Raw genomic sequence first — 27,994 nt, forward strand, 5'->3', positions numbered from 1 at the left:
TGACTCTGTCAGTGCTCCTTCTGCTGTCTGCTGTTTTTCCCTTTGCAGGTTGCCTGCAGATAGTGCTGGGCAATAAGGCGAAAATCTTCTATTCCGATAAAGGTAATTTCATACCTTGATAACGATATATATCACCATATAGCATGTTTTCTAGTAATACAATAAATAAATAGTCTAAAGGAAATAACCACATGGTAAATCCTATTTGTTTACACCTGTGTGGACTTCATATGAAACTCTGAGCTCCTCTCTCCTCCTCTCTCCATCTGTGTGCATTCATGTCCCAGTAATGCTTGTTACTAACTTAGCTCCAGGGAGATTATTCCCCGGAGTCGTTGTGCTTTCTCGCATTGCAGATTTGTTTGGATTGTGGTGGCACCTGGATTATGGTTGCAGCTGCTGCTGTGGTCCTGCTCGACTATTATTTCTAGTCATAGTTCTATTATCTTAATGGTTGGTAGAATTGCCACTGTTCATCATGCCAACTGTTTTGCCAACTGTAACTATTATGAAACATGTTTCTGTATATCTGTATCAGTGTCTCTGTGTCTCAACCAGCAGCTGCAGATGGCCGTCCACCTAGAGCCTGGTTCTGTCTGAGGTTTCTGCCTGTTAAAAGGAAGTTTTTCCTTGCCACTGTCACACCAAATGCTTGCTCTTGGGAGGAATCATTGGGTCTGTGTAAATTATAGTGTTGTCTAGACCTACTCTATCTGTAAAGTGTCCTGAGATAACTTCTGTTAGGATTTGACGCTATAAATAAATTTGAATTGAATTAAAGAAGTCCAATGGGGACCAACTACAATCATTAGATCTGAGAAAAGTAATTTAATTAGTTTTGGTGCTCACATTGATTTCAAATTCATTCAGCTAAGGTGGTGCCAAAAACGGCTTGGGTGCTGCACCTAAGCCTTATAATGGTAGGGAAAACCCTGTTGTGTGGTCTCTCTCTTTGTCCAGCTCACTGAGCCTTGGCTGTGACAATAACAAATAACCACTAATGCTACATTTACACCTGTTTTTTCATAAATCAAAATCTGGTAGCTGTCTAATTTATATAGACCAATCCAATTTCCCCTCTGGTGATCAATAAAGGTTTATCTTATCTATCTAATCTGCCCAAGACACATAAAGTGCCTATAGTAAAACACAGCCTGGAATACCACATATTTATCAAGTTTTTAAGTATTATAAAGAGTTGAAGTCAGGGTTTTTTTAGTCATTATCGCAGAGCAGGAGACCAACCTCCAACCTCCTCAAAGTATCGAACACATTTTCTGATACATACAGTATGTTCTGTTCTAGGGTCTCAGTCATTAAATGGTTTCACAATTAAACTTCCTCTATTTCAATTAACGTAAACAGACTCAAGTGGTTATTTATAGAAACTTTGCAATATTTGCTAAGGGATACACTCAAAAATTCATTGGTATTAGTTAAAGGTGTGAATAAATATATTGTTATTATTAAAAAACAGAATGAGATACTTTATGTGATCAATTGTATGCCAGATTTGAAAAGACAAATTATTTTTTGCTTTGTGCTGTTTGGACACATTTTGATAATGCGCCACACATAATTATAATTATAAAATACTCTCCACTCTCCATACATGGTGCACGATTATTTGACAGATGTTTAAAGGTCCCATGGCATGAAAATTTCACTTCATGAGGTTTTTTTAAAATTAATATGCGTTCCCGCAGCCTGCCTATGGTCCCCCAGTGACTAGAAATGGTGATAGGTGTAAACCGAGCCCTGGGTATCCTGCTCTGCCTTTGAAAAAATGAAAGCTCAGATGAGCCGATGTGGAATCTTGCTCCTTAAGCCTGGTTCACACGGGACGATTTTAAAATTGTCTGCCGATTTTCCAATCCTGAGAGACCCCACACACGGTGATAAAAAATCACGGGTCTAACAGTTTTGGTCGTACAGCGTGTGGTGCGCAGCACACGGCAAAATCAACACATCACACACGAACCGATTTGACTGCCGAGCATTCCCAGGTCAGACGGGAAATCTCGCAAAATCCCTTGAGATCAAACGTGACTTCCGAGTAAACAATCATTGCGGACGAAGAGGATGCAGTGGCGATAGTTTGTAGTGTGTTTTTAACCGAAAAGAAACGTTATCAAAAGAAAAGGCAATGGTCAAAGAAGACAACGCGAGCATGGACTATACTTGCTACATCATGATATGGAGGTGATTTGTTTTTTTCTCATAGAAATGTCGTTAGGTATTACACAGATTAATAAACGTTAATATATTCGTTTCCATGTACTCTGGTGGACTGCAGTTGTGGATGTAGTTATTCCCATTGACTTTATTTATTTTACACAGGGGGCGTGCTCGTTTGTCCCCGGGGGACACCACACACGAGGAGAAATCGGGCCAAATAAATCCAACATTTTGGATATCCCCGATTTGAGATCGGAGCGGTCCCGACGTCCTTCCGAGCAGACGAGAGCAGTCTTAACACACCACACACGGCAGGAATATCTGATCAGATTATTTTACGATAATCGCAATCTTAAGATTGTCGGGAGGGGTGAATCGGGGCTAAAATCGGCCTAATTATCCTGCCGTCTGTACCAGGCTTTAGGTTACCTCCCCTTTCTCTGCTTTGCCCGCCCAGAGAATTTGGCCCACCCATGAGAGAGAGAGACATCATGGCTTTCAAACGAGCAAAGTGGCAGTTGGTCAAGGCCACACCCCCACCCTCCACCTTGCCCCCCCCCCTCTCTCCTCCTCAGTAGCTACAGACACAGAAATGGCACATCCTAAGGAAAGCTCATTGTGGGACTGGCTCTAGTGGCTGTAATTCTGCACCAAGGCTGAATTTCGGGAAAGAGACTTCAGATACAGTATTAGGGGACCACTAAGGTCTATATAAAAGAGACTTCAGATACAGTATTAGGGGACCACTAAAGTCTATATAAAAGAGACTTCAGATACAGTATTAGGGGACCACTAAGGTCTATATAAAAGAGACTTCAGATACAGTATTAGGGGACCACTAAGGTCTATATAAAAGAGACTTCAGATACAGTATTAGGGGACCACTAAGGTCTATATAAAAGAGACTTCAGATACAGTATTAGGGGACCACTAAAGTCTATATAAAAGAGACTTCAGATACAGTCTTAGGGGACCACTAAGGTCTATATAAAAGAGACTTCAGATACAGTATTAGGGGACCACTAAGGCCTATATAAAAGAGACTTCAGATAAAGTATTAGGGGAGCACTAAGGCCTATATAAAAGCATCCAAAGAGCACCATGTCATGGGACCTTTAACATACAGTTAGGCTTTTTACAGCTTGCGCAACTTTGTTGAATTGATTTGTATGAATAAAATATAAGCATGCAATTGCAAATGATTTGAAGATTGTGTAAAACAATAAATAAATAAAAAGAGAGCTGGTTTTGGATGCTATATAGTACTCAAAACCATGAAAGTCACTGTCAGCAATCACTAGTCAGTTGAAAATAAACATAAAAAAATGCATCTTTGAATACTTTATAAAGTATATTATTCTAAAAACAAAGTAAAGATACATATACTTTCATTTCGAAATAATAAAAAATCATCAACATATTTTCTGGTGTATGATTGTGACTGTTTAAAATCTGTTCAATGGTTTAATCTCAGAAACTAAATAAATGTTACATGTGGCCCTAATCTTTTCTATATGTAATGATGATTAAATTTCATACAATCATCATGTTTTCTAGTGTCCTACAGTTTAATCTGCTTCAGCAAGTTGTGTATTTGTTCACTGCTATCAATCCTGTTTTTTCTGGTGTCTTTCCTGTCTTCTGGTGTATTGTTTCACCTATTAAAACATTAAATTAGAAGTAACATATTTAATGCGCCCTTCAAAGCAAGGTACAGTATGTTTGTGGAAAACATGTCCCGTGTTGTTTAGCAGCACAAACAATACAAAGCAGGGCCTCTTCTCACAAATGCAACCACCGCAAATCACGAACTGTTGAAGTTCACTTTGAATTAAACTGTACACGGGGGCCTCTGCTCCCAGTTGCTCTGTCAGGAATTTGAACAATGGTGTCATGTATCCTCTGGATGTGGGGTCAGGTATAAAAACAACAGGGGGGACATCGTGAAAAGTGTGCAGTCCCATTTGAGCCAAAACAGCTGTACAGCCCCCAAAGTAACTGTAGTCATGACCATGGGCAAGGTGTGTGCTGCTTTAGCTTTGGATTTTTTCTCCAATTTCAGTTGACGATGTAAAAAAAATAAATAATGAAATTTATCATTTTAATAATGAAACGCTGTCATTATAATGTCTTTTTCAGATCATCTTCTACGAGGACAGGAACTTCCAGGGTCGTTCCTATGAGACCAGCGGCGACTGTGCTGAGCTGACCTCCTACCTGAGCAGGTGCCACTCCTGCAGGGTGGAGAGCGGCTGCTTCATGGTCTACGACCGCACCAACTACATGGGAAACCAGTACTTTGTCAGGAGGGGAGAGTACTCCGACTACCAGCGTATGGGCATGAGTGATTGCATCAGGTCATCCCGCATGATCCCCATGGTACTGTAACTCATTACTTTAATTATATATGAAACGTTATATGAAGGTATTACAGTATTTAAAGGATTTCAGTGATTCATGTTCCCTCATTTGAATTTACAGCACAGAGGTCAGTTCAGGATGAAGATCTACGAGAGGGAGAACTTCGGTGGTCAGAGTCATGAGCTGATGGACGACTGTGACAACATGATGGAGCGTTACCGCATGAACGACTGCCAGTCCTGCCACGTGATGGACGGCCACTGGCTGATGTACGAGCAGCCCCACTACAAAGGCAGGCAGATGTACCTGAGGCCCGGAGAGTACAGGAGCTTCAGGGACATGGGCATGAGTGGCATGAAGTGGATGAGCATGAGGCGTATCATGGACTCCTGTTATTAGAGCATGAGCGTTTAAAAGCAAGATCTTTAATAAAAATCTAGTGATTCTCTTTTAAATGAATTCCTCCGTTACTTATTAGTGAGTGAGTGAAACTCATACAACAAAGTAAAATCATAGTATAGAGGTTGACACATGCATTTACACACTAACTATGCACAAACAAAAATGATTGACTATATCCAGAAAATCAAGTAAGGTTTTAGGGTCACTATATTGCACACTATTAGATGGCAACACAAGTTACCCCCTCTTTCCAGTGGCATGTTGGGTTTAGCAAACACATATTATTTATATGCTAAATATTCTTTATAACATAACACAGATAACAAAGAATGCTTAAAAGGTTATTTGTCATGGATGCTGATGATCTGTTCTGGTTCTGTTATTATTTACTTCATAAGTTTAAAAAAAAAAAAAAAAAAAGAATTATATGTTATCAATAATAGATACAGTATCAATTTAAATTAATGTACAATTAATGTTAGCCAGAGAAATTCATTTTTAATAATAAACCAGGTTTTATCATTGATGATCAAGTGCACAATCAATGGCACATGGTGGCCTCTTTTTGTACTAAATTCAGTCAGTAAGTAAGAAAAATGTTCTACACGGTGACACATCTAATCTAACTATAAATCAAGGAACCTCTGTATGTATGTATGTATGTACAGCTGTTTGTGTGCCCGTTGGCTTTCAAATATCTCAAAAACTATTCATCCAATCTGCTTCACACTTGGCTTCCTGGGTACCCAATGAACTTGTCATTTGGAATTTGGAGCAGTTTGGACAGCGTTGGATATTGGATATTAATAAACTGTGAATAAAACTAAACAACCGCACAACAGAAGTTGAGAAAAAAAAAAAAACAGCCACCTGTGTTCAGCTGCAGGGGCGGGGCTTCACAGCTCTCAGTCAAGTGTGTCTTCGCAATGGGCTACCGGTGTCGTGCCGAAAAGTGATTATCCACCAAAAACTGGATAATAATGCATCATATTTTAATTGTGATATTTTGTGAGTAGAATCTGAATCTGCAACGTTCTCTGTCAGGTAAATATAGTAGTACCGTTTTTTTTTCTCTGAAGTAGAAGTAAACAGTAAGTCAATAGTATACAGTTGAGTTGCATATTAAGTGCTGTGGGGTCCTTTTGTAAGTTATTTTGGGGTGCAATGGTTCTGGAGAAAGCTGCAAGTAGCAATAAGCCAAGCAGTCGGTCCATTCCAAACAGACACTTTCTTGAACAGGCACTGCACTAGTAAATTAGAAAAATAAAAAGATGTAGGTGGCAACATTTGCATATAGTTTTAGAAAATGAAAGTATGGCATAAAAATAGTGAATATTCTTATTAAATTAACCTGTTTTCATGCATTTGATTCTAAACAAAACTTATTATTTGCTGGGTAATAACATCTTGTTTATGTCCAGGGGTGTATCTTTGTGGTCCCTCCTCACATGATGGCCCTGTATACTCAGTCCCCTTTCCCCCTCCAGTCTGATGCCCCTGCATCATGTCAGTCACACTATTAAATTATTTTATTGGCTGAGCCTGTATAAGGCCAACTTCAAGCCTCACTGTACTACAGTACAACTGTGAAGCAGTCATAGTTAAATGTAGTGAATCAGTGAATTACAGTAGTTTTTTTTCAAATCACAGCAAAAATATTTGTTTTGAATAAATGCAAAGCAAGATATAGAATAAATAGTTAATACTTTATACATTTATGTTATTTTTTAACAAAAAAAGGGTTCAGGAAAATTTTGTGACTCACACAAAATGGCTTTTCTATTATTTAAACTCTAGTGAATGACGAAAAGACCTTTCCTCATTGTGTGACACAATGCAACTCTAAAGGCGAGCGTGGCTCTTAGAATACAAATCTCTGTAATGTTAATCAATTGTTTTGAACGTCAGCCTTTTTGAAAAGCTGGTACAGCTCCACAAATGACAAAAGATGTATATGGTTTTACTTGTCAACAGGGTGTTTTCCCTCTTGACAACATAGACATGTGTAAATCACTTATGAATTATTTTGTGCATAATCTACAATATGATGAACACCCAGTTATTAAAAAAGTAATAAACTAAACTAACACAATCTTTGAATGTGGAAAAGTCCAGTGTAAAGTGGCTTTTTTTACAGTATGTACTCAAACAGACTGCACACCATTGTTTCTATTAATGAGAGAATAATCTGTTTATTATTTGTTTTAACACTAAAGAAACTTGCCCATCCTGAGCTGTATCTCATGATATATATGGACATTGTTATTGCTTAGAAATAAAGAAACTTGCTGGACATCGGTAAAACTCTTATTTAGGGGTAGATTTGTATGTGGCACATGTATTTTTAACATATTTTTTTAATCTGTCGGCTGTAGCTAACATGACCGATAATCCAGTGAGAAACAGCAGCTAGTAGCAGTAACACTTACCCTGACCATAGTTACCTCTACAGCTAGTGAGAAATGAACAGGACTTTTACTCAGGAGAGCGGGGTTCGTGTGGTGCCATGTCATTTCTATTGTTCCGACCTCTCAATAACCCGAAAAATTCCCTTTGGTCCTACATCCCACTAGTCCGACGTCCACCAGCCACGCCAAGACCCGCCCTTCAATAGCATTTATTGGCCAGGCGTCCATGCTTACGCAAGGTAACGTAACCCCATTTGGACAGGTCCTATCCCCTGACCAATCGGCTATCCTAACCTTAACCACTCAAGGTCAAATGCCTAACCCCGACCAATCGAGCTGCTTCGTAGAGCGGGTGTTGGCGTGGCCATAGTGGGATTCGTAATTTCGCCACGAAAGGGATGTCGGACTAGTGGGCTGTAGGACCAAAGGGAATTTTTCAAATTATTGAGAGGTCGGAAAAATGGAGCGTCGGAGAAATGGGCAGTCCCTGTTCGTGTCACATTTGAAAATAAAAGTGGATGGCGAGTTTTTTTTTTACTTTACAGAACAAACAGAGCTACGCTACTGCATCCCATGTGTAACCGGAAGTAATGTCTGATTTGAATCCACACCACAATGTTTTTCTAAACTAAGTTAAACTAAGCAGTTTTTCTGCTTAAACTGAACTGTAACCTTTGTTTCACAATGTTAATGTGAACTGAAATTAAACCGTTTCAGTTCCGATGAAACTGTGACTGTTACGTTCTCTGGTTTAGATATGACAATGGAAAACGCTCCTGTGTGTCATATTAGAGGTTATGAATAAGCAACCTTTGTATTCGCATGGTTTGGAGGACTTGTTGGTAAACCCATCCATGTCAATATTACACACTCAGAGAAACTACTCCGGAAATGAAGAGACGTAGTATAAAGACCAAGAAGTATGGTATGAGTGGAGGTGGATGGGTATAACAAAGCAGTGTTTGTGTGCCAAGTGAAGTTATGGTAACTAAACCATAGACTTTGATTATTCACGTTGATTAAGTAACTTAAGAAAGCATCCGGATGTGACGAGTTGTGAATGGAAACAAGGCGTAAAATGACACGCAAATAGCTTAAAACGTGTTTCATGATACGCAAAACACACCGAAAAGTGATGTGCCATTTATACGCTTTACCATGAGATCACGTATTTTCACAAAGTCAGCATCAAAATCTTGTACAAGACACTAGATATGTTGGTTATGTTGGTGCAAAAACTCATATTAGTATAAAAGTAAAGAGAGGATGGCGCTGGGCTAAACTAAACGCAAAAAAAGGGGGGAAGTCGCTGATTTTCAACCCATCTGACTCGAATCATCCAGCAGAGTTTTGCCGGCGGGTAAAAGCAGACCTCTGGATACTGGCACCATTCATCTGGATATACAGCAGTACAGAAAATCTGCAAACTGTCCCTTAAGTTACCAGCTAATGCTTGCACTAGCTAGCTAGCTTTGGTTGACAAGGTGCTACCAAACGCTGAAAAACACATTTTTATGCGACAAAAATGTTCCAATCAACTTTGATGAAGTGAAAACAAACAGTGAGAGGGTCAAAGTTCAAGATGAAAATACTGACAACATAAGTTCAGATCTATTTTAATGTACACAGTGCCATAGTTAGCATTGCTAAGCCTCTGTCCTGAATGACAGGTTGGTGTGTAGTCACGCCCCTAAAGCATTCCCTGCTTTATCGTCTATTTTAAAATTAATGGGACCATGATTTACAAAATGAACATCATGCTTTTTTGAAGAACATTTCTAACTACTGATTGAGACCATAAACTCATTATGAAAATGTTTACTGAGGTAATAAATGAAGTGATAAGTAGGGTCATTTTCTCAATAGAAATTGAGACAGTGGGGTCGCCCCCTGCTGGAAATTAGATAGAATGCAGGTTTAAGGCGCTTAAGCATTGGCTTCACTTTTCATGCACGGAAGTTGCTGCTTGGATGAGATTTAGTTATTTTAACTGCTATGCACAAACACACAAAGGAAGCAAGTGCTTGGCAAATATGGTTTTGAATTACACATTGTTTTTATTTACTTAAGTCAAATACAGAAGTCTAGCACATATCAGTGATACGCCTCATGCTCATCCACCTCATGCCGCTCATGCCCATGTCCCTGAAGCTCCTGTACTCCCCGGGCCTCAGGTACATCATCCTGCCTCTGTATTGGGGCTGCTCGTACATCAGCCAGTGGCCGTCCATCACGTGGCAGGACATGCAGTCGTTCATACGGTAACGGTCCATGATGTTGTCGCAGTCGTCCATCAGCTCATTCATCTGACCACCGAAGTTCTCCCTCTCGTAGATCCTCATCCTGAACTGACCTCTGTGCTGTAATACAATGCCGGGAAAATGTAAGTATGGCCACACATTTTAAAAAATAAAGTGTTAAATGTAAAAAAATAAAAAGGATGTATTAATACATGAGGTCTCTTACATAAGGGATCATTCTGCAGGATCTGATGGAGTCGAACATCATTCCCATGCTCATCATGCGCTGCATGTCATGGTACTCGCCCCTCCTCATGAAGAACTGCATACCCATGTAGTTGGGACGCTCGTAGACCATGAAGCAGCCGCTCTCCACCCTGCAGGACTGGCACCTGCTCAGGTAAGAGGACATGTCAGAGCAGTCGCTCATGCACTCATAGGAGCGACCCTGGAAGTTCCTCTCCTCGTAGAAGACAATCTGCAATGGAGAACAGAGGGAAGATTTAAGATTCTTCTGGATTTAAGAATGTTCATATCAGTGGTAACCTTAAATTTTGATGTATTTTGTTTTTTAATATGTGAAAACATAAGAAAAAATCCCCATTACCTTGCCCATGGTGATGGTGGTTTAGTTTTTTTCCCCAGTGGATGGTTCAACTTGCTCTGCCAACTCCATGATTCCAGGACCTTTATATACAAAACCCCACGGGTCATGATGTGTTGTTATTCAAATGTGCAAAACCGATGAATTAGCAGTATGACTTTTGCTGAACGGGGTCTATAAATGTGTAACAATAGTTCTCCATCCATACATTTCTGGCATCCAGCATCTACATTGTCTATTATAAGCATAAGCTTTGTGTGTGTTCCACTCTCAGTCAGAACGTTCTCCACATATGGTCTGATCATCACCGGTAGAAACAACATGACAGCAGCCCACATCCATGATAAACCCTGAGAAACCCAGAAACCTGTACAAATAATCAGTTAGTATAAAGAATTAAACATACTGATTATTATGTGATTGTATTTTCAAGCCCCGACTGAAAACGAACCCTGTGTTGTAAATTAAAAGAATGTTGTTTCATGTGATGTTACATAAATCTATCTTCTATTTAAGGCAATTTGTAGCAATGAGATGTCATATAGGTATGAAAAAGGATATGAAAATGAGCGTAGCCACTATTTTGTAAGATGCACAGCCTGTAACCAAACAAGACACAGCGATTGAACCGCTCATTTTGTGGGATTTATGAACCGCACTTATTCAAACTGATGCACATTACTTCAGAAAATGTAATGAAAACAGCAATGAATGAAGAAAAAACACTGTAGTTATACTATAACTTGTTAGAGAGTAGCATTCAATTAGTTTTACTCATTTTTAAAAAGGCAAGTAGATACATTTATGTGAAAACCATAAATATTTATATTATGTAATTGAACAATATATAAAACTGTGGGCTGCTACCTGCGACCCTCTGAATACATTCCAACGAATCCAACGGGATGTTTTTGTGAGTGGGAAGCCAGTGAGGGATCATGCAGCGACATCTTTAGTTAGACACCTGCGTGAAGGATGTAGGGATCAGTGGGGGGGAAGTATTAATGACCAGGTGGAAAGAAGTGGGTGGCAACACCTTTTTTCTGCAGGGCTGCAGGGTGCAGGTGTTAGGAAACAATCTGATCTGTGGTCCGTATCCTATCATCTATTGACCTCTGTGAATTGACTCTGAAAGCAGTTAAAAGCGCTCGGAGAACAAATTGACACTAAGCAGGGTTCATTTCACAATGTTCTAAAGGTTTAATGAGAATATATACATTTTCTAACAATCGCTCTATACACTTGAGGTGAGAGTAGATAGATAAGAAAGAGGCTCCAGAGGACGGGAGGATTGGTTCAAGTTTGGTTCACACAGATAAATCTTCAGGAAGAAAAACTATTTATGATACAAATGTATCTGTAACAATCTAATCTGTATGGACAGGCCTGTCCTTAATGTAAATGATAAACCTAAAACTACTGTCATAGATAACTATAACTATCTACTTCTCTTTCTCTACATTCATTATGTCTTTCTCCCTCTAACGTGTGTGTGTGTGTGTGTGTGTGTGTGTGTGTGTGTGTGTGTGTGTGTGTGTGTGTGTGTGTGTGTGTGTGTGTGCGTGCGTGCGTGCGTGCGTGTGTTAAACAGACAGAGAGAGAGCTTGATCCAGGTTCTGGTGTTATGTCACAGCCTGTACAGGGCTATCAGATAGTAAATAACTTATTCATTCAAGTTGTTTTAATTAAATCAAATTTAAAATAAAATGTAATTAAATATTGATCTACTATTACTATAATCATTTTCAACTTTATCTTGATTTGGTTTGCTTATGACTTACCAAAAAATTATTATCTCACCTCTACTTTAAAATTAAAAAAAAAAGTCTTTGTAATATAATTTTGAGCAATTTCATAAGTAGATCTATGTTTTTAAATACCAGTAACTTAAGGGGTACTGTAAAGTAGGTCATGCTACTTATGTAAGGATTTATAGTAGTATATATTATGATAGTATATAATGATTTATAATTAATATTCTACAGAGTACAGTACAGTGAACATAAGTGAGTCAAAACAAAGAGGAAAAGATTTGTGTTATCCACTTTGATGGGTAGTTTATTTGCTGCAGTACAGTTACAGATGCGTACCCCTCTTGTTTCTTGTAGTTAAGGAGTAAACACAATTAAAATAAAAAAAAAAAGTATTTACAGAGTAAGTACAAGATCCGCAAACCACACAGTTAAAGTGTCGGCAGGGCTTTAATCGTCCTTATGAGGCTCCTTTTATTTACTCACGGTCAGACAACAAAATCACACTTTGACAAATTAATGAAAACACATTCACAAAGGAGATTAAAAATTCAACATCTTTAATAAACTAAGTGTTTGATATTTACAGCAAGGTTTCGCTCAATGGCTAAAATTCGGTGACCCTCCTGAAGGAGCCGACAATGGCGCAGGTGGCGCACCAGTCGCGGTACCTCCTGTACTCCCCAGGTCTCAGGAAGTACTGTCTGCCTCGGTAGTTGGGGTACTCATAGAAGATCCAGAAGCCATTCATAACATTACTGGAGTAGACATGGCGGTGATGGAAACGGTCAGACACACAGGGACAGTCATCCATGAACTCCATCATGTGGCCGCTGAAGTCGGGCTTCTCATAGATACGCAATCTGTAGGAGCCTCGATACTGTGGGACCAAAGGAAATGATGTCTTCTGTAACCACAAGCTCACAAATAATCCAGTTTAACAACACAAAAATATGCACGGATGGCATCCTGGCTTTTTGAATGATCACAGACTTTAAAACAAATTGTCTTTTGTTGTCTTCTTACCAGTGGAATCATCCTGCACGAGCGGATACAGCTGCTGAAGCCCATCCACCTCTGGTAGTCGGGGTACTCTCCCCTCCTCATGAAGTACTGGTGGCCCATGAAGTTGGGACGCTCATAGATCATGAAGCAGCCGCTCTCCACCCTGATGGAGTTGCAGCGGCTGAAGTACGAGTGAAGGTCCGTGCAGTCGTTGCCGCACTCATAGCTCCGACCCTGGAAGTTCTTGTCCTCGTAAAAGATAATCTGGTGGAGAATAAAAGTGTCACGAGCTCAAGTGCGAATCACATGTTTCAGCAAAGAAAGAATAAGAATTCAGCTCAACATAAAACATACTATACATACTGTAACTTACATTTAATGTGAGCAGAGAGGAAAAACAGTACTAACCTTGCCCATGGTCTCCGTTGGAGAGATTCCCCATGTTTTCAGGGCTTTTTATACTACCTCTTGACAAACAAAGTATTGTTATTCAAATTCTCTCGTAGTTATAATTGAAGGCTACTGGCACATGTTTACCTTTTTGTTGGAGCACAACATTGGGTCAGAAATATGGATTTGTATTTGAAAAAAAAGGATAAATAATTAACTGGTTTGGTGTTTTGACACACATGGACAAAGGAAAAGACTAGTATGGTATCCACACATCCAGTGGACAATGGCTGCAGAACAATATGGAACAGCCCTTTCGCATTAAATATGTTGCATAACAGAGCAGGAAGCCATTCACTCTCCCTAACGCTCTACCTGAGCAACCCCACTGTGTGAAAATAAGTACAGTAAGTGTACACCGGGCTGGTCCGTAAGCTACGTAAAGACTTAAAGATTTTATTAGTTTGTTGTTACGATGTACTGTATGTGTGTGTGTGTGGGATGCTTGTGTCAACTTGTACTTCATTTACTAATGCCACATTTACCCTCCGGTTCAGGTGTTGTACCGCATGTTTCTTCAACTATCTGACAGTTTGGACTTAATGGACTACAATTCCCTTGATGTGTCACAGCCATGTTGACTCTTTGAAGACTCCCCCTTTAATAGTATAATATTACACAGCAGTATTTTGACTCATTTTGATCGACATATAGCAAAAAAATGACTATTATTTTATGTCACGACATCAGTGTTCACCACAGGTTGTGTGTATTGTTTGTTTGATTACATATAATTGTTCATTAAACATCCATAATGGAAGATGTTTTCCATTATGACATGACATATTTATTTGTAGATATAAAACCTTGATATCTGAGGTTTATCCATACCAAAAGGATAATGACAAGTCCTGTTTTAGTTTAATTTATTTTTAATTTTAAGGACTATAGAGGATATGGATAAGATATGTCATCGTCTATGTGTAATATTAGTTCAAATGTAAACTTATATTTATGTTTAAATGATATTAGGCTTCTCACAGATGTTTGATATCAATGTTTGATATTATTTAGTTATAAGAAAAATAACTATGACTTTAGCAATTGTATGATAAATGAGAGACACATGAAACTTTTAATATACTCTGGTGTTTAGAAAGTACATTTTGTGGGAATTGATTTTTTTCCCAGAAACAAATTTGGACGATTTTTGTCATCAAATATTGTATATTAACTGTAATAACTACATTTTTTCGTTTTCTCCTCTTCTAAATATTAACACAACTGTAAACAGAATGTGTATGATTCTCATAATTTCTAGATGTATTATACAAGATATATTAATTGGGTTTTGTTGCTACAATAAGACATTTATCATTTTAAGTCAATATGTTTTATTTCGGATTTGGTAAAACTAAAAAAGGGGGGTTGTAATTGTTTTTTTTGTTTTTTATGCCGTGCATTTACAAATATGTACTTAAACTATTTGTTATGTATTATTTTGAGACATATGCATCCTGATCTTTTACTGTTTATCTCATAGTATTTAAGACATTTAGCTCACATTTCCATGCCAGTATGCTGTCTCACACACTCCGGTCTGTGCTGCTACTCTCTATATGCTCTTTTGTGTTAAACACTAATTATATGGATGCATTCTGCCGGTATAGAGACTAGATAATCCTATCAGGGGCACAAGTGGGAGAGGGCGACTCATGCATTGTTTGGTTTTTTTAGCCTAAGCATAGAGGAGATTAAACTGCAGTTGCCCCCCTAACCAGAAGCTATGGTTTACACATGGTTTAGCCAGACAGTAGATGTTTTTCTCTTCTGTAACAATCAACTGGAAGAGCTGAATTTTACAAAATGACATTAAAGCTTTGTTGTAATTATTATTATATTAATACGTGAGGCAACAAACCACCTGAGAACCGGCAGATAAACAGAAGAAAAGTGTGAATGTTTTATGAAGCAAATGAAGTTTATTGGGAAAACAGACAGTTAAACTCAGGGAAAGATGCATTGAAAAGAAGCTGGACTTCAGTTCAAGTCACTGATTCTCCTGAGGGAGCCGACTCTTGGGCTGACGCCTCCCCAGTCGCTGTATCTCCTGTACTCTCCGGGCCTCAGGTAGTACGCTCTGCCCTTGTAGTTGGGCTGGTCGTACATCAGCCAGTGGCCGTCCATCACGTTACAGGAGTTGAAGTCGGACATGCTGAGGCGGTCCTGGACATTTGGGCAGTCGTCCACCAGCTCGTGCATCTGGCCGGACATGTCAGGGCGTTCGTAAAGCCTCATCCTGTAGGAGCCTTGGTGCTGGCACAGGATGGAAAACTCTGTTACTATGTGCAGCACAATAATATATCTCAATGGTATGCAGATATATATATATATATATATATTATAATTCTTGATTAATAAACAAGCATTTAACAGCAAAAAACTTGAATAAAATTTCAAATGGGGTTATTTTTTCTTTTTACAGCACTTTTTTTTAAGATCTCAAACAAAGTCTTTTAACCCTACCTGGGGGATCAAACGGCAAGATCTGACACAGTCGTTCATGCCAATCACACGCTGGTTATCAGAGTACTCCCCTCTCCTAAGGTAGTACTGGTTGCCCATGTAATTGGGCCTCTCGTAGACCATGAAGCAGCCGCTCTCCACCTTGATGGAGTTGCATCTGTTGAAGTAGGAGTGCAGGTCGGCACTGTCACTGCTGCACTCATGAGAGCGCCCCTGGAAGTTTCTGTCCTCATAAAAAATGATCTGCAAAAGCACAAAGATAGTTTTTAACACAGAGCTGTGGAGTCAAGAAGAGGTACAAACCCAAATAATTATTAAATGAAATTACAGGTGTGTAGAAAGTGTGGATAAACCCATAGTCATTTTCTTTACCTTCCCCATGGTTATGTTGGCGTCAGACTGTATAAGCGGTCAGTCAATGCTGTCCCTGAGCCAAGCCACTGTGCTTTATAAAAAAAAAGAAAAGAAAGGGCAGCTGTGTGGTTGCACAGCATAAAGCATTGTCATTCTAATATATCCCTCACAGTGATGATGGATCAGGGGCGGGGGGGTGTGTGTGTGGCTGGAAAAAATCTGTTTATGTATAGATGACTCTTGGTGTGTGATGAGTTATTGTTCTTTCCTCCATATTCATCACAATTTCCCGCTCCCAGAAAATACCACTGTACAATAGACTGATATACTGTGTGCAGTAGCACAGCATCAGCAAGATTAAATTGATATTTAACGTGGCCGACACATGATAAACTGTACAATCTATCACCTAAAGAGATATTTAGAGTTTTTTTTTTTCTTTCATCTGAAACGAACATGGGCCAACATAATTTCTGAGGTAGAATAAATATTACTTCATATGAAGGATTTACATAAACGCCTCACTCATCATAGACCAGATATAATCGTTGCAGTTGTACAATAGCCGTAAAGGTTACTCTATTCACAACTCACACTGTGTTTTTAAAAGTCTGAGGTCCTGCTCACAACTGAATGGCCTATTAAGACTTCACAAGGTTCAACCCATCGGGCTACTTGCCCAAAAGTAAATTTTTACTGGGGCCTATACAAATAGTTTTTCTTATTAGTGGTTTTCAAATAACAACAAAGACTAAATTGTTATATTTAGTTGTTTTATCGACATCCTCTACGGCCTCCCAAGAAAACTCCTTCTTCCAGGACGCTTGAAACACTCTCTTTGGATTTAGCTCATACGTAGCCATCATTTCTTCTTCTTCTTCTTCTTCTTCTTCTTCTTCTTCTTCTAACAAGACTGGCACCAATTTAATTCTTGATTGGCCAACGGCAAATTCAAATCAAATCATTCAACAAGTATTCTCCGACGTGGCCAAGGGGGACAAGAGAACGATAACGTCATTTATGATACGATTTTTTGGTTGTTTATATTTACTTGTCGTTGTTGTTTGTGTTCTTGATGTAGGGTGATTGCTCTGCAATGAGTCCATCCTAAAATCAGGGAATCAACTATTCTAATTCTGATTAATATTTCAGAAGCTTTTCAGGATTTTGTCTTAATTCCTGAAGTAAAGTAACAAAATATTACCAAAAAAATTAAGAGTCACATAAAGTATTTGGTATTTTTTATAGTCTTTCTCTGAGCACGGAGCCTTCCCAAAACCTCGGTGCAGCTTTGGGATCCTCCAAAAAACAGATCAATAGTCCAGAATGCGTTTGATGGAGCCGACCCTGGCGCTCCTGGCGCCCCACTCACTGAACCTCTTGTACTCTCCAGGCCTTATCAGGTACATCCTGCCGCAGTAGTTAGGGTGCTCATAGAAGAGCCAGTTGCCATCGGTCACGTTGCAGGAGAAGATGTCGTTCACTTGGAAGCGGTCTATGACGCTGGGGCAGTCATCCATCAGGTCCATCACCTTACCTCCGAACTCGAGACGCTCATACAGGCGCATGTTGAACGCCCCAGGCTGCTGGTTTTGAAAAAGAGAGAGGAATCATTTAGTAAAGCGCATAATATAAAACATATTATACATGTGTCATTATTTAATGTTTTGTAATGATGACATTAGGGCTGGGCGATATAATCATAACCGGAAAAAGGTTTATTGCCACAATAAGTACACTTATGTGGAATTTGCCTCGGTGAATGGTGCAAACAAAAACCAACAAACATTAAACATTTATATGAAATAAACAATAAATACAGAAAACAAATATATACATACAAAGTAGTTGTTGCATAAGAAAAGAAATAAAAGGCTGAATGGGTTGAGTGCAGAATGTGCCAAGCATAGAATATACAGTATGTGCAATAAGCAGATGTTTAGTCCAGGATGAAGGATAGTGCAAAGTGTAGTGAATAGGGATGGGGGGCGGGGAGGGTTAAGAGTCAGTCCCAGTGGGGGTCCGGGGCCTTGTTAGTGAGGCTGACTGCAGAGTCTTGGGCGGTGCTACATCCCGGATGCATTGCAGTGCCCTTGGAAAATAGATAGCGGACGGGGATTAGAATGCCTGACATCCGACACAGTGGCCTTCAGGTAAAATAAAAAGCGAAAGGCCCTCTCTAGAGCCGGTGTTTGGTTTGTCTGTTCTGGGCTACTGTAGAAACATGGCAATGTAACATCTTAGTTTCTGGTGGCTATACACTAATGAAAACATATAGTTATGTACGTACAGTATATTATATTCCATTTCTGCCAAAAGATCCACCTCAATCCTACACACTGCTCCTTTAACACATAAGCATGATGTAAATGAGGCATGTTGCTTAAACGTATACTGAAGAGACCAAAATTGGTGGCTGACAAAAACATCTGTGAAGCGATGAGGAGACTGTAACCTTCCTTAAATTTGTACATTAAACCAACCTAAATGCCATATATCCATCATGTTTTTAAAAAAAAAAATGTCCGACCATTTGGGGTTTGACTGGAGCTCTTTTAATTACGTCATCTCACTTGTTCCTCTTTTTCGGCAATGGTTGCACCTGACTGGAGAATTAGCGACACCAACTGTTTATCTTGATAAGCCCAACTCCTAATATTTATACAACAGGAGTGGATGGAAACACGCAGAAATTAGCATTTTCTGTAAAAAATTTGATGGAAATCTGGCACGAGATACTTTCTGGTGCACACGAGATTCTCGTGTACAGCTAGCAAAACTATAGTACTGTTAACATAATGTGACCAAAGTTAATATTTCACATTCACAGGCCACCCATGAAGAAATTCTAAGTAATGAAAACAATACTGTCGGCGCATCCACATGACGCAAGCCTTTGGCGATCGCGCACCAACCCCACCCCTCCTCCACGCAGTTGCTAGTAGTGTTTATTCTGTCAATTCAAGGAGGACACAGAGGATTAGAAAAAACATGATGGACTCTTCAGAAGAGGTAATTATCTTGAAATGTTTTGTCTCCAAAGCTGAACGCTGCTGTTGTCCTTTCTCAGCGGATACATGAAACACATTGCTCGAGCTTCTGCGCACGAAAGTCAGCCGACTACACCATTTAGTAAACACAGCCGTACTGAGAAATACAGAAAGTCCTTTGTGGAGCTGGTATGCTTGATTAGCTTTGTATCAAATACTTTGGCAATGGCTTGAATGTATCCGACGTTCATTAATATCAAATAGCTGCGCACTATAGCTTTAAGTATGTTGATGACACTATCAGTTACATTTCGTTGCGTTTTCAGGAAGATGAATACCTCCTCGGCAGCCATTCTGACTGGTACGCTGATCGGTTTCTCGTGAGCACGAGATACTTTTGTGTGCTTACAAGAAAAGAATCTCACGCTCATGAAAAAGTTTCTTGTGCGCAAAAAAAAGAATTCCCCATGTCCCTTTAGGGGCTACGTAGAAATCTGTGTGTAAGGATGAATTGTTCTGGTCAGAGAAGATAATTTCCATCAAATCATCCACAGCGATATGATCATACCAATATCCAATATTTAACAACATTATATAGCTCAATATATAATGAAACTGATGTATCTGTATAACCCTGGTTGGTGTACAAGTTTCCAGAAACAGGAGCTCACCGCGTGTATGAGGCGACAGGAGCAGACCGAGGCGATGGCACTCATCCAGTGTTGGCTGTCAGGATACTCTCCTCTCTTCAGGCAGTACTGGTCCCCACTGTAGTTGGATTTTTCATAGATCATGAAGCAGCCGCTCTCCACCTTGATGGAGTTGCAGTTTTTCAGGATGCACATCAGGTCCGCACAGTCATTGCTGCACTCAAAATTGCACCCGGAGAAGTTCTTGTCCTCATAGAAGATAATCTACACAAAGAAATTGAAATGGTTTTTCATTTTATTGCTAATCAAAATCTGTTCAACATACAGAAATAAAATGTGCATTTTTCTGATTAATTGACACTTTTCTGGGTATTTTCAAGTGTTTAATACACTTTCTCCTCTTTTGATTTTGAAAGAAATAACCAGAAATGTAGCTCAATAATTCAAAAGAAAAGCCTGGATGCCTGATTGCACTTTCACAATAAGAGCATTTCTCATCCCATATCAACATGAAGAGTGTTCTGTCATCTTCTGATGTTTACCTTCGACATGTTGGCCCGTTTTTCTGCCATGTGCCTTGCCCCGTGTGATCCATCCAGCTCTTTGAAGACTCCCACCTGTCACATATATAGTGAATGTGAAATGCAGACTCTGCACGTGTCATTCATATTGTAATAGCCAGGAATCTTTGCCGTTTGTGCCGCAGTGTTTCCCTGAAGAGATGTTTAGGAGGTACGTTTGTACAGGTCAGAGCTGACAGGTTGTTTGGGGTCGGTGTGGTGTTGTGACAGGAGGTTTCTGTAATGAAACACTCCTGAACTCTTTGTCATCACTGAATGGGTGCTGTGTTTTTTTTTTTGTACACCTCCTAATATTAGTCTTTTTATTTTCTAGTTTATGCTTTCATCAAAGCTGCTCATGGATAGATGATTTCTGGCATTAGTGGAGTTCTTGGTATGGATTTCAGGCAAAGACTTACATTTCCAGATTAGCCCGTTTGAAACTTTTGTTATCAGAACTATTTACTTCACAGTGTTAATGTCACATGACACCACTTTGTTCTCTTTTAACAAAAAATTCAGTTTTAGGTTTTAGATTCAAGTGTTGTCAAATTGAATATTCACAGGTAATAATATTATTTACAGCTCCTTTATATATGTTGATTGTATATATGTTGATGTATTTAACAGTGACCATACCAATTACATATCATCTGTTCATTCATTCAACTGTCTTTGAAGATGATGATATTACCAAAATTATAACATTAGTTTCATAAGATCATTTGTGTCTCTTTTATGTCCACAGCATGTTATCGATAAATTTCAACTCTCTACCACTGCCCTCTGGTGGGGATGTTCATTTCTCTCCACATAAATACACGTGCACAGGAACTACACACTGTTAAAGGTTTAAATGTCTAATTTCAAGAACAATTATCCTTGTATTCATTTGTATTCATTTGTTCATCTGTATGTGTTCTATGTTAACCTAATGTTCAAACAAATCCACCACATTGTTCATTTAGCAGCTATTCTGGAGCTTTTGATCTTCTCACAGTTTTCCCAGTTGTCAGAGAAAAATAGATGTTAAAATTTCACTTTAAGGACTTTGTGGGGTTCATAGTTCACTCTTGACCTCCCATGACAACTGGGCAAACTCTGATCTAAAGCTCCAAAACAGATACTAAATGGACCTTATGGTAAGACTTATTTGAACTGTATTGTTTATGTGTAAATGAAAAGGGCACTGGCTAAAAGGGGGACAGGCAGACAGACATTTCTTCGGCTTTACAATAGATAACGCTTGAGTCTCGGTGTGGTTAAGTGTCATCGCTTGCAGGATTTTATTCAAGCCTCTGATGAGAGTCAGGATGTCGGGCCATGACCCCTTCACATCCTCATGTGAAAACATGCCCTCCAGACGCAGAGAGCAAGAACAAAACTGAATACAATTGAGCACTGACGCCATTTTATTCAGCGTGTGAAACAAGGCAAAGAGCAGACATTTCACAAGAACTGTACTTCTGTCTTTAGAGATCCATGAGTCGCCTGATGGAGCCGATCTTGGAGTTGTTGCCGCTCCACTCGTTGAAGCTCTTGTACTGGCCGGGCCGGACGTAGTAGTGACGCCCCCTGTAGTTGGCCTGCTCGTAGATGAGCCAGTGGCCCTCCATCACGTTGCAGGAGTTGAAGTTGGACATGTGGAAACGATCCATGAGGTTGGGGCAGTTGTCTGTCAGCTCCATCATCTCACCTCCCATGTCGAAATGCTCGTAGAGCCTCATCCTGAAGTTGCCGCTGTGCTGCAGAGGGCGGGAAGATCAGAGGGTTACATCTCAACAAAAGTTACTGTTTTTCACACGTCACTCAGAGTTTTAAATCTTAACGAAAAAGATAATGCTGCCTTTTTAAAAAGCAAATGCTGTTTAATTATTTTTTAAAGAAAAAAGTTTGACATTTTGGGAAATACACTTATTTGCTTCATCAGGAGTTAGATGAGAAGACTGATACCACACATCTGTACCATAGACTGAAAACAAATGATGGACGACGAGTCTCCATAGCGTTATTATGGAACCCACGCAACTTTTAGGCAAGGCCCGCCCTTCAATTGCATTCACACGCTACTATTGGCCACGCTTACGCTAGGTAACGTAACCCGATTTGTTCAGGTCCTATCCCCTGACCAATCAGCTATCCTAACCTTAACCACTCTAGGTCAATTCCTAACCCCAACCAATCAGGCTACTTCGTAGGGCGGAACCTGCCTAGAAGTTACGTGGGATCCATAATAACGCATCTCCATATCCTACCGCTGTACAAAAGTGAAGCCAATATATCCCGCATATGGGCGCTGCCATTTTGGAATTTTGGTGGAGTTTGTGCAGTAGTGATCGGGAGGAGGAACTGCTGTCCCCGCCCATACACCCAACCCGACCACTCACGAGTCAATCACAGCTGTCAATCATGCTGTTTCACCCCATATTAAAGCATCAAATGACTAATAAAAAACAAACACTTGAACATCATGACCGAAACCATGTTTTTTATTTTTTTATTGGCCCATGTTCCATCCGCTAACATGGAGGGGGTGGGGCTTATGACCTATACTGCAGCCAGCCACTAGGGGGCAATCCAGATGTTTGGGCTTCACTTATGCAGTCTATGCATCGATCCCTGGTCTGTACGGTAAAAATGTAAGCTACCAAGAGCGGATAGTTAGCTTAGCTTAGCATAAAGACTGGAAACAGGTGGTAACAGCCTGGCTCTGTCCAAAGATGACACAGTCGGCCTACAAGCGCCTGTAATGGAGAATCAAAAGACATAACTTGTCATTCACTGATTAAAGTTATAGTTGGGTTTAGAAGGGTTGTTTATAAAACAGTATTATATTTAATATCACCCGTTTTTTTGCAAAGTAGATGCATAGTGTAACACACACACACAAAAAATATATATATTTTTTTGTGTGTGTGTGTTACGCTTCCCTGTTTGTTTATTTGTTTGTTTGTTGTATTGCTTGTTTCATTTTTTGTTTTTTAAAGATAATTTTTTGTGGCATTTTAGGCCTTTATTTGTATAGGACAGCTTAAGACATGAAAGGGGAAATAGAGGGGGAACAACATGCAGCAAAAGGCTGCAGGTCGGAGTCGAACCTTGGGCCGCTGAGGCGAGGACTGAGCCTCTATATATGGGCACGCGCTCTGCCAGGTGAGCTGTTTGTCATTTTATCATTTTTAGTTTTTTATTGTATATTAAGGGGCGGACTTTAAATAAGTCTTTCAGGCTTCCTTCTTCTCCTGCACCGAAATAGTTTTTTTTGTTTTCTAGTGTGTGTTTTATATCATCTTTTGTGCAAATAAACTACATTAAACTAAACTTGCTAAGTATATATGGTGTGCTTTTCTACTACATCTGGAGTTACAAAAGAGTCCTTGATATAAATCTTCACCATTTCTGACTATTTGTGGATCTGTGCATTGTAGAAATGCAGCTCAGTACGAAAAAAAGGTCTAATTATAAACAGAAGTTCCCTTAAATTGCTTAATTTTATGCATACCTTTCACTTAATCTGCAATTTAGGGGATAGGCTGCTTAAATATTCCCTAAATGAAATGGTGAAACCCCTCAATTATTAATACAAAGGCAGATGAGGAGCACAAGCAGCTTGACTTCTGTCGGTTTATGATCAAATTCAGTTGTTTTATCCCTTAAAGTTATTTATTCAGACTATATTTCTTCCTATAAAAGGTTTAGAGGCAGCAGTAGGCATAATTTATAGGTATGTAACAATGCATTGTGAATCAGTTTAAAATCAATATAAATATCGGTTGAGATATAAAATGAATCGTGATGCAATTTTTAAGATAATAATAATCTACTTTTGATTTCACATGTTTTGACTTCAGACGTCACTACGTCTTAGTTTATTTATTTTAAGAGATTTTTTTTCTATTTATTGAGTTATATTTTTGTTATTTAAAGGTCCAATATGTAATATTTGTACTGTAATAAATCCAGAAATGACACCAATGCCTCATCAGATATTAAGGAAACCTGTTAAACTGAAATACTATCTTTTCTGACAGTATCAGTATTTTTTCTTTTTGAAATGTACATTCCGTGACGGAATTTCTGTTTATGTTTTGATCTGTGTGTTGTTATCAACGGCCCAGTTTGACAGCCAGGCCGGGTTGCCAGATATACCTGTAAAAACGTAAACCCAGCGCGCTACAGCTGTAACGTTAGTACAGCCATGAAAGCAGCACACAAACGAACAGGATCAACGGAGATAGATTCTACCCGACCTAAAAAAAAGAAAACAGCATGTTTCTAACAGTTGCGTGACCAGAGACGTAACAACCCCCTGGTAAATAATGGAGATGTATTTGAAAGATGGAGACAGCTTAGAGCCCAAAAGGACGCTGAGTTGGCTTATTTCCTCCTGAACAGGTAAGCATAGCTTCAGGCTAATTTATCACAGCCACTAGGGACGGGCATTTTATGTCATTTCAACATTTGTGTACTCACATTCCATTATATAGCTAGAGTACCCGAGTTGGTTACTCGCAAAAACAATTGAGACACAGCCAGTAAAGTGATCCCGACTGGTCCTGGCTAACGCCGCCATGCTAACCCTGTTAACTGCTAACGTTACCGGGAGGACCAGGCAAGCAGCCCATGTCTGTTTACAACGTGTAGTTCAGTGGCTGGAGCCGACAACGGTGAGTTATTTTAAGCCACGAGAGGGGGGCTGTAAATCGGAAAGAGAGGACTATGAGTTTGCAGTATGTTTAGCGATTGTTGTCGGAATTCTAAGCCAACGAAGTGTGTTCCGTCGGCAAGGTAGTGGTATATTTAGCGTTTCGTATTGTAATTCTAAGCCCAGGAAGTGTGCCTGACTGGCGTGTGGAGAGGACGGTGAGGTTGTTGTGTTTTTAGCAGTTCATACTGTAATTTTCAGTTGGTTACAGAGCTCCGCGTGAGCACAGGCTTTTATGACTGTCAATATAGCCAGCATCTAACGTTAGCTACTCCGCTCATTGAAAAGACTCCGCTGTGCTGTGGAGTAATGTCTGGCTATGTGAGACTAGCATCTAACGTTAGCTACTCTGCTGTGCTGTGGAGTAATGTCTGGCTATGTGAGACTAGCATCTAACGTTAGCTACTCTGCTGTGCTGTGGAGTAATGTCTGGCTATGTGAGACTAGCATCTAACGTTAGCTACTCTGCTGTGCTGTGAAGTAATGTCTGGCTATGTGAGAAAAGCGTCTAGCAACATTGTTGTGAATGCTGCGGTCTCAGCCTGGCAACCCCCGTGAACTTCGAGTCTGGGCAGGAGGGGGCGGGGGAAACGACTCTCTAGTATTTTGAATTGGTAGTGCAGTAACTATTTTAACCGCTAGCTGCCAGTATTACATACAATATTACATATTGCACCTTTAAGATAAAATATAATGTCAGTTGCACTTTTGATAAGAGGACACATCTGTTGTTTTGCACAGTTTATAGAAATAAAGGAATATTTTTAGGTCATTTGTCTGCAGCTCATTCTGTTAAAAAAAAATCCTGAGAAAAATCGTATTGTGAATTTAAAACCATGAATTGAATCGTGAGTTGAGTATATCATAACATCCCTATTCATTTGGATCATACTAAGAAAGATAAAGTATATTATTTTACAGAAGGCCTTACCACGGGGATCATGCGGCAGGACCTGACACACTCAGTCATGCCCGTCATTCCCAGGTAGTCGTTGTACTCTCCCCTCTTCATGAAGTACTGGGTTCCCATGTAGCCGGGGCGGTCGTAGATCATGAACATGCCGCTCTCCACCCGGATGGAGCGGCAGCGGTCGAACATGGAGTGCAGGTCAGCGCAGTCACTCATGCACTCATAGTGCTGGCCTTCAAAGTTCCTGTCCTCGTAGAAGATAATCTGACGGAGCAGAATGAGTCACATTCGGATGTTTAATCACAATGACCAACCACAGAGAGCCAGTGCTGCACTTGTTCAGTGTTTGGGAAGGTTACTGTGTTTGGAAATGTAATAGGTTGCAAGTTACCCTATTTAAAATGTAATTGTAGTTTAACTATTTCAATGACTTTATCAAAGTAATGTAACTTATCACATTAAATTTACTTTTTGATTATCTTTTTATATTTCTTATGACTGTTTTCAACTGTTAACCATTGTCAAATGTTTAGACCTGGCAGCAGTACTCCTTCATCACATGAATTAAGATTGTGATGATTTCATTTTGAAGAACAGCCACCTACAAAGTCAGACTTCAACACCTCTTTTTAATATTAGATCACTCTGAGGTCACAGATTTAAAATCATAACAAAACAACAACAAAAATATCACAGCACACACAGCCCCAAATATGAAATAAAACAATTATTGATTTATGAGTTTTGTAGTGATGGCCAAATGAGGCTTCGTGAACCATTTTCCCTTTTTTCTGAGCCCACTAGATGGCTCTCTCTTCAACAAATGGTTGAAAACCAATCTAGTGAGCTCAGAAAATAAAGAAATGGTTCACGAAGCTTCATTTGACCATCACTAGAATTTTGACCGCTGGCAAACGTTCTTTGCACTGCATGCTTATGTTCGAACCATTGTCAGATTTTTGTATGAAATGTTGTTTTTTTTTATATTTCCAATATCTCAACTCAACTCTCAGACAGTTTGAGAGCCAATTTAACTGTTAGACGGGTGGCCCTGCAAATTCAAACAGGAGAACCAATCAAAAGCATCTGGATGGCAAAAGAAGACATTAGCCGCTTTCCGACCAAGTAGTTACAGGAATGTAGTTATAGGAAAAGTCCACTTCTAAGCAGCTCTACTAACTCCTCTCTCCCAAAACTGTTTTTTTCCATTTGCATTCGCACTGGCCAAGTGGCCAGTACTCTTATTTACGAGACCGGTCTGAGAGACCTCCAGCTTACAGTGGGGTCTCTGAGCATGACTGGCCGAGCAACAAGCTAGTGGCCGGGTCTTGCGCTAGCTGGCTGTCGCTTCACTTCATGGAGCTTCTCAACTCCGAAAACTTTGAAGCCAATTGTCAATTCGGCATCAATTTTCGCAAGACTGCCTATATTCGAAATCTAAACAGTTAAAACGCTGTCAGAAGTGAATTTAGTGATGAATAAGATGCCGAAAATTGTTAAAATTGTCCCGTTGTTGGTCTGTCTGTACCGGAAACCCGACCCTCGTTGACCTATATGAATAGGAGCTGAAAGAGTTACAGGAACTGCAGCCAGAGGAACTTAAAAATCCCAAAATTGATCCAGAGCACCAAAAATAATATTATTCAACATATAGCCTAGCTTTTTACAGAAAATATTCACATGTAACCCCCAATGTCATCATGAACATTTTCATAGGTAACTGTAATTTAATTACACATTTTTTTCTCAGTAACTGTAACGGATTACCGTTACCTTTATTTTGTAATTAAACTACCAAGTTACTATTAACTAGTTACTCCCCAACACTGCACTTGTTCGCACATTGTCTTCATTTGCAAAGTAAAACTGGACACAAACCTTTCCCATGATGGCTGTTGGTCAAAGCGCTTCCTGTGTTTTTGATCACCAAAGCTGAAGTCCATCTTTATATACAGGTGTG

The 27,994-nt window shown here is 39.6% G+C and overlaps 6 protein-coding genes across 7 annotated transcripts; 1 reads left to right on the top strand and 5 right to left on the bottom strand.

Moving 5' to 3' along the window:
• Positions 1–4,112: 4,112 nt before the first annotated feature.
• Positions 4,113–4,994, top strand: LOC120569977 (gamma-crystallin M3-like). Its single transcript, XM_039818196.1, has 3 exons — positions 4,113–4,199; positions 4,318–4,557; positions 4,660–4,994. The coding sequence occupies exons 1-3, from the start codon at positions 4,185–4,187 to the stop codon at positions 4,936–4,938; spliced, it is 534 nt and encodes a 177-aa protein (XP_039674130.1). The 5' UTR covers positions 4,113–4,184; the 3' UTR covers positions 4,939–4,994.
• Positions 4,995–9,381: 4,387 nt separating this feature from the next.
• zgc:153846 (uncharacterized protein LOC767711 homolog) lies at positions 9,382–10,276 on the bottom strand. Its single transcript, XM_039818197.1, has 3 exons — positions 10,197–10,276; positions 9,816–10,067; positions 9,382–9,709 (listed from the first exon to the last, which is right to left on the bottom strand). The coding sequence occupies exons 1-3, from the start codon at positions 10,203–10,205 to the stop codon at positions 9,434–9,436; spliced, it is 537 nt and encodes a 178-aa protein (XP_039674131.1). The 5' UTR covers positions 10,206–10,276; the 3' UTR covers positions 9,382–9,433.
• Positions 10,277–12,487: 2,211 nt separating this feature from the next.
• si:dkey-57a22.15 (uncharacterized protein LOC795575 homolog) lies at positions 12,488–13,433 on the bottom strand. Its single transcript, XM_039818277.1, has 3 exons — positions 13,358–13,433; positions 12,971–13,213; positions 12,488–12,824 (listed from the first exon to the last, which is right to left on the bottom strand). The coding sequence occupies exons 1-3, from the start codon at positions 13,364–13,366 to the stop codon at positions 12,552–12,554; spliced, it is 525 nt and encodes a 174-aa protein (XP_039674211.1). The 5' UTR covers positions 13,367–13,433; the 3' UTR covers positions 12,488–12,551.
• Positions 13,434–15,299: 1,866 nt separating this feature from the next.
• Positions 15,300–16,324, bottom strand: LOC120570628 (gamma-crystallin M2-like). The gene is made up of 3 exons (XM_039819096.1): positions 16,238–16,324; positions 15,866–16,108; positions 15,300–15,655 (listed from the first exon to the last, which is right to left on the bottom strand). Exons 1-3 carry the CDS (start codon positions 16,244–16,246, stop codon positions 15,380–15,382), a joined length of 528 nt encoding a protein of 175 aa, XP_039675030.1. The 5' UTR covers positions 16,247–16,324; the 3' UTR covers positions 15,300–15,379.
• Positions 16,325–17,443: 1,119 nt separating this feature from the next.
• Positions 17,444–20,628, bottom strand: LOC120570626 (gamma-crystallin M2-like). 2 transcript variants are annotated; one of them, XM_039819094.1, is made up of 3 exons: positions 20,402–20,628; positions 19,881–20,123; positions 17,444–17,805 (listed from the first exon to the last, which is right to left on the bottom strand). In XM_039819094.1, exons 1-3 carry the CDS (start codon positions 20,429–20,431, stop codon positions 17,533–17,535), a joined length of 546 nt encoding a protein of 181 aa, XP_039675028.1. In that variant the 5' UTR covers positions 20,432–20,628; the 3' UTR covers positions 17,444–17,532. The 2 variants fall into 2 exon arrangements, with proteins under 2 accessions (XP_039675028.1, XP_039675029.1); XM_039819095.1 differs by having other exon boundaries at positions 17,444–17,802; positions 20,402–20,627.
• Positions 20,629–21,808: 1,180 nt separating this feature from the next.
• LOC120570629 (gamma-crystallin S-1-like) lies at positions 21,809–27,993 on the bottom strand. Its single transcript, XM_039819097.1, has 3 exons — positions 27,913–27,993; positions 26,056–26,298; positions 21,809–22,164 (listed from the first exon to the last, which is right to left on the bottom strand). Exons 1-3 carry the CDS (start codon positions 27,919–27,921, stop codon positions 21,892–21,894), a joined length of 525 nt encoding a protein of 174 aa, XP_039675031.1. The 5' UTR covers positions 27,922–27,993; the 3' UTR covers positions 21,809–21,891.
• Position 27,994: the final 1 nt, after the last annotated feature.

This window comes from Perca fluviatilis, chromosome 12 (assembly GCF_010015445.1).
Source record: "Perca fluviatilis chromosome 12, GENO_Pfluv_1.0, whole genome shotgun sequence".
NCBI lineage: Eukaryota > Metazoa > Chordata > Actinopteri > Perciformes > Percidae > Perca > Perca fluviatilis.

Coding starts and splice junctions, on each gene's coding strand:
- LOC120570626 (XM_039819094.1), bottom strand. CDS start 20,431: ATGGCAGAAAAACGGGCCAACATGTCGAAG. Junction 20,124..20,401: donor AACGGGCCAACATGTCGAAG/GTAAACATCAGA, acceptor TTCTTTGTGTAG/ATTATCTTCTATGAGGACAA. Junction 17,806..19,880: donor CCTGTCGCCTCATACACGCG/GTGAGCTCCTGT, acceptor TTTCAAAACCAG/CAGCCTGGGGCGTTCAACAT.
- LOC120570628 (XM_039819096.1), bottom strand. Junction 15,656..15,865: donor CTTGCCGTTTGATCCCCCAG/GTAGGGTTAAAA, acceptor ATCCTGTGCCAG/CACCAAGGCTCCTACAGGAT.
- LOC120570629 (XM_039819097.1), bottom strand. Junction 22,165..26,055: donor CCTGCCGCATGATCCCCGTG/GTAAGGCCTTCT, acceptor CGCCCTCTGCAG/CACAGCGGCAACTTCAGGAT.
- zgc:153846 (XM_039818197.1), bottom strand. Junction 9,710..9,815: donor CCTGCAGAATGATCCCTTAT/GTAAGAGACCTC, acceptor ATTGTATTACAG/CACAGAGGTCAGTTCAGGAT.
- LOC120569977 (XM_039818196.1), top strand. Junction 4,558..4,659: donor CATCCCGCATGATCCCCATG/GTACTGTAACTC, acceptor TTGAATTTACAG/CACAGAGGTCAGTTCAGGAT.
- si:dkey-57a22.15 (XM_039818277.1), bottom strand. Junction 12,825..12,970: donor CGTGCAGGATGATTCCACTG/GTAAGAAGACAA, acceptor TTGGTCCCACAG/TATCGAGGCTCCTACAGATT.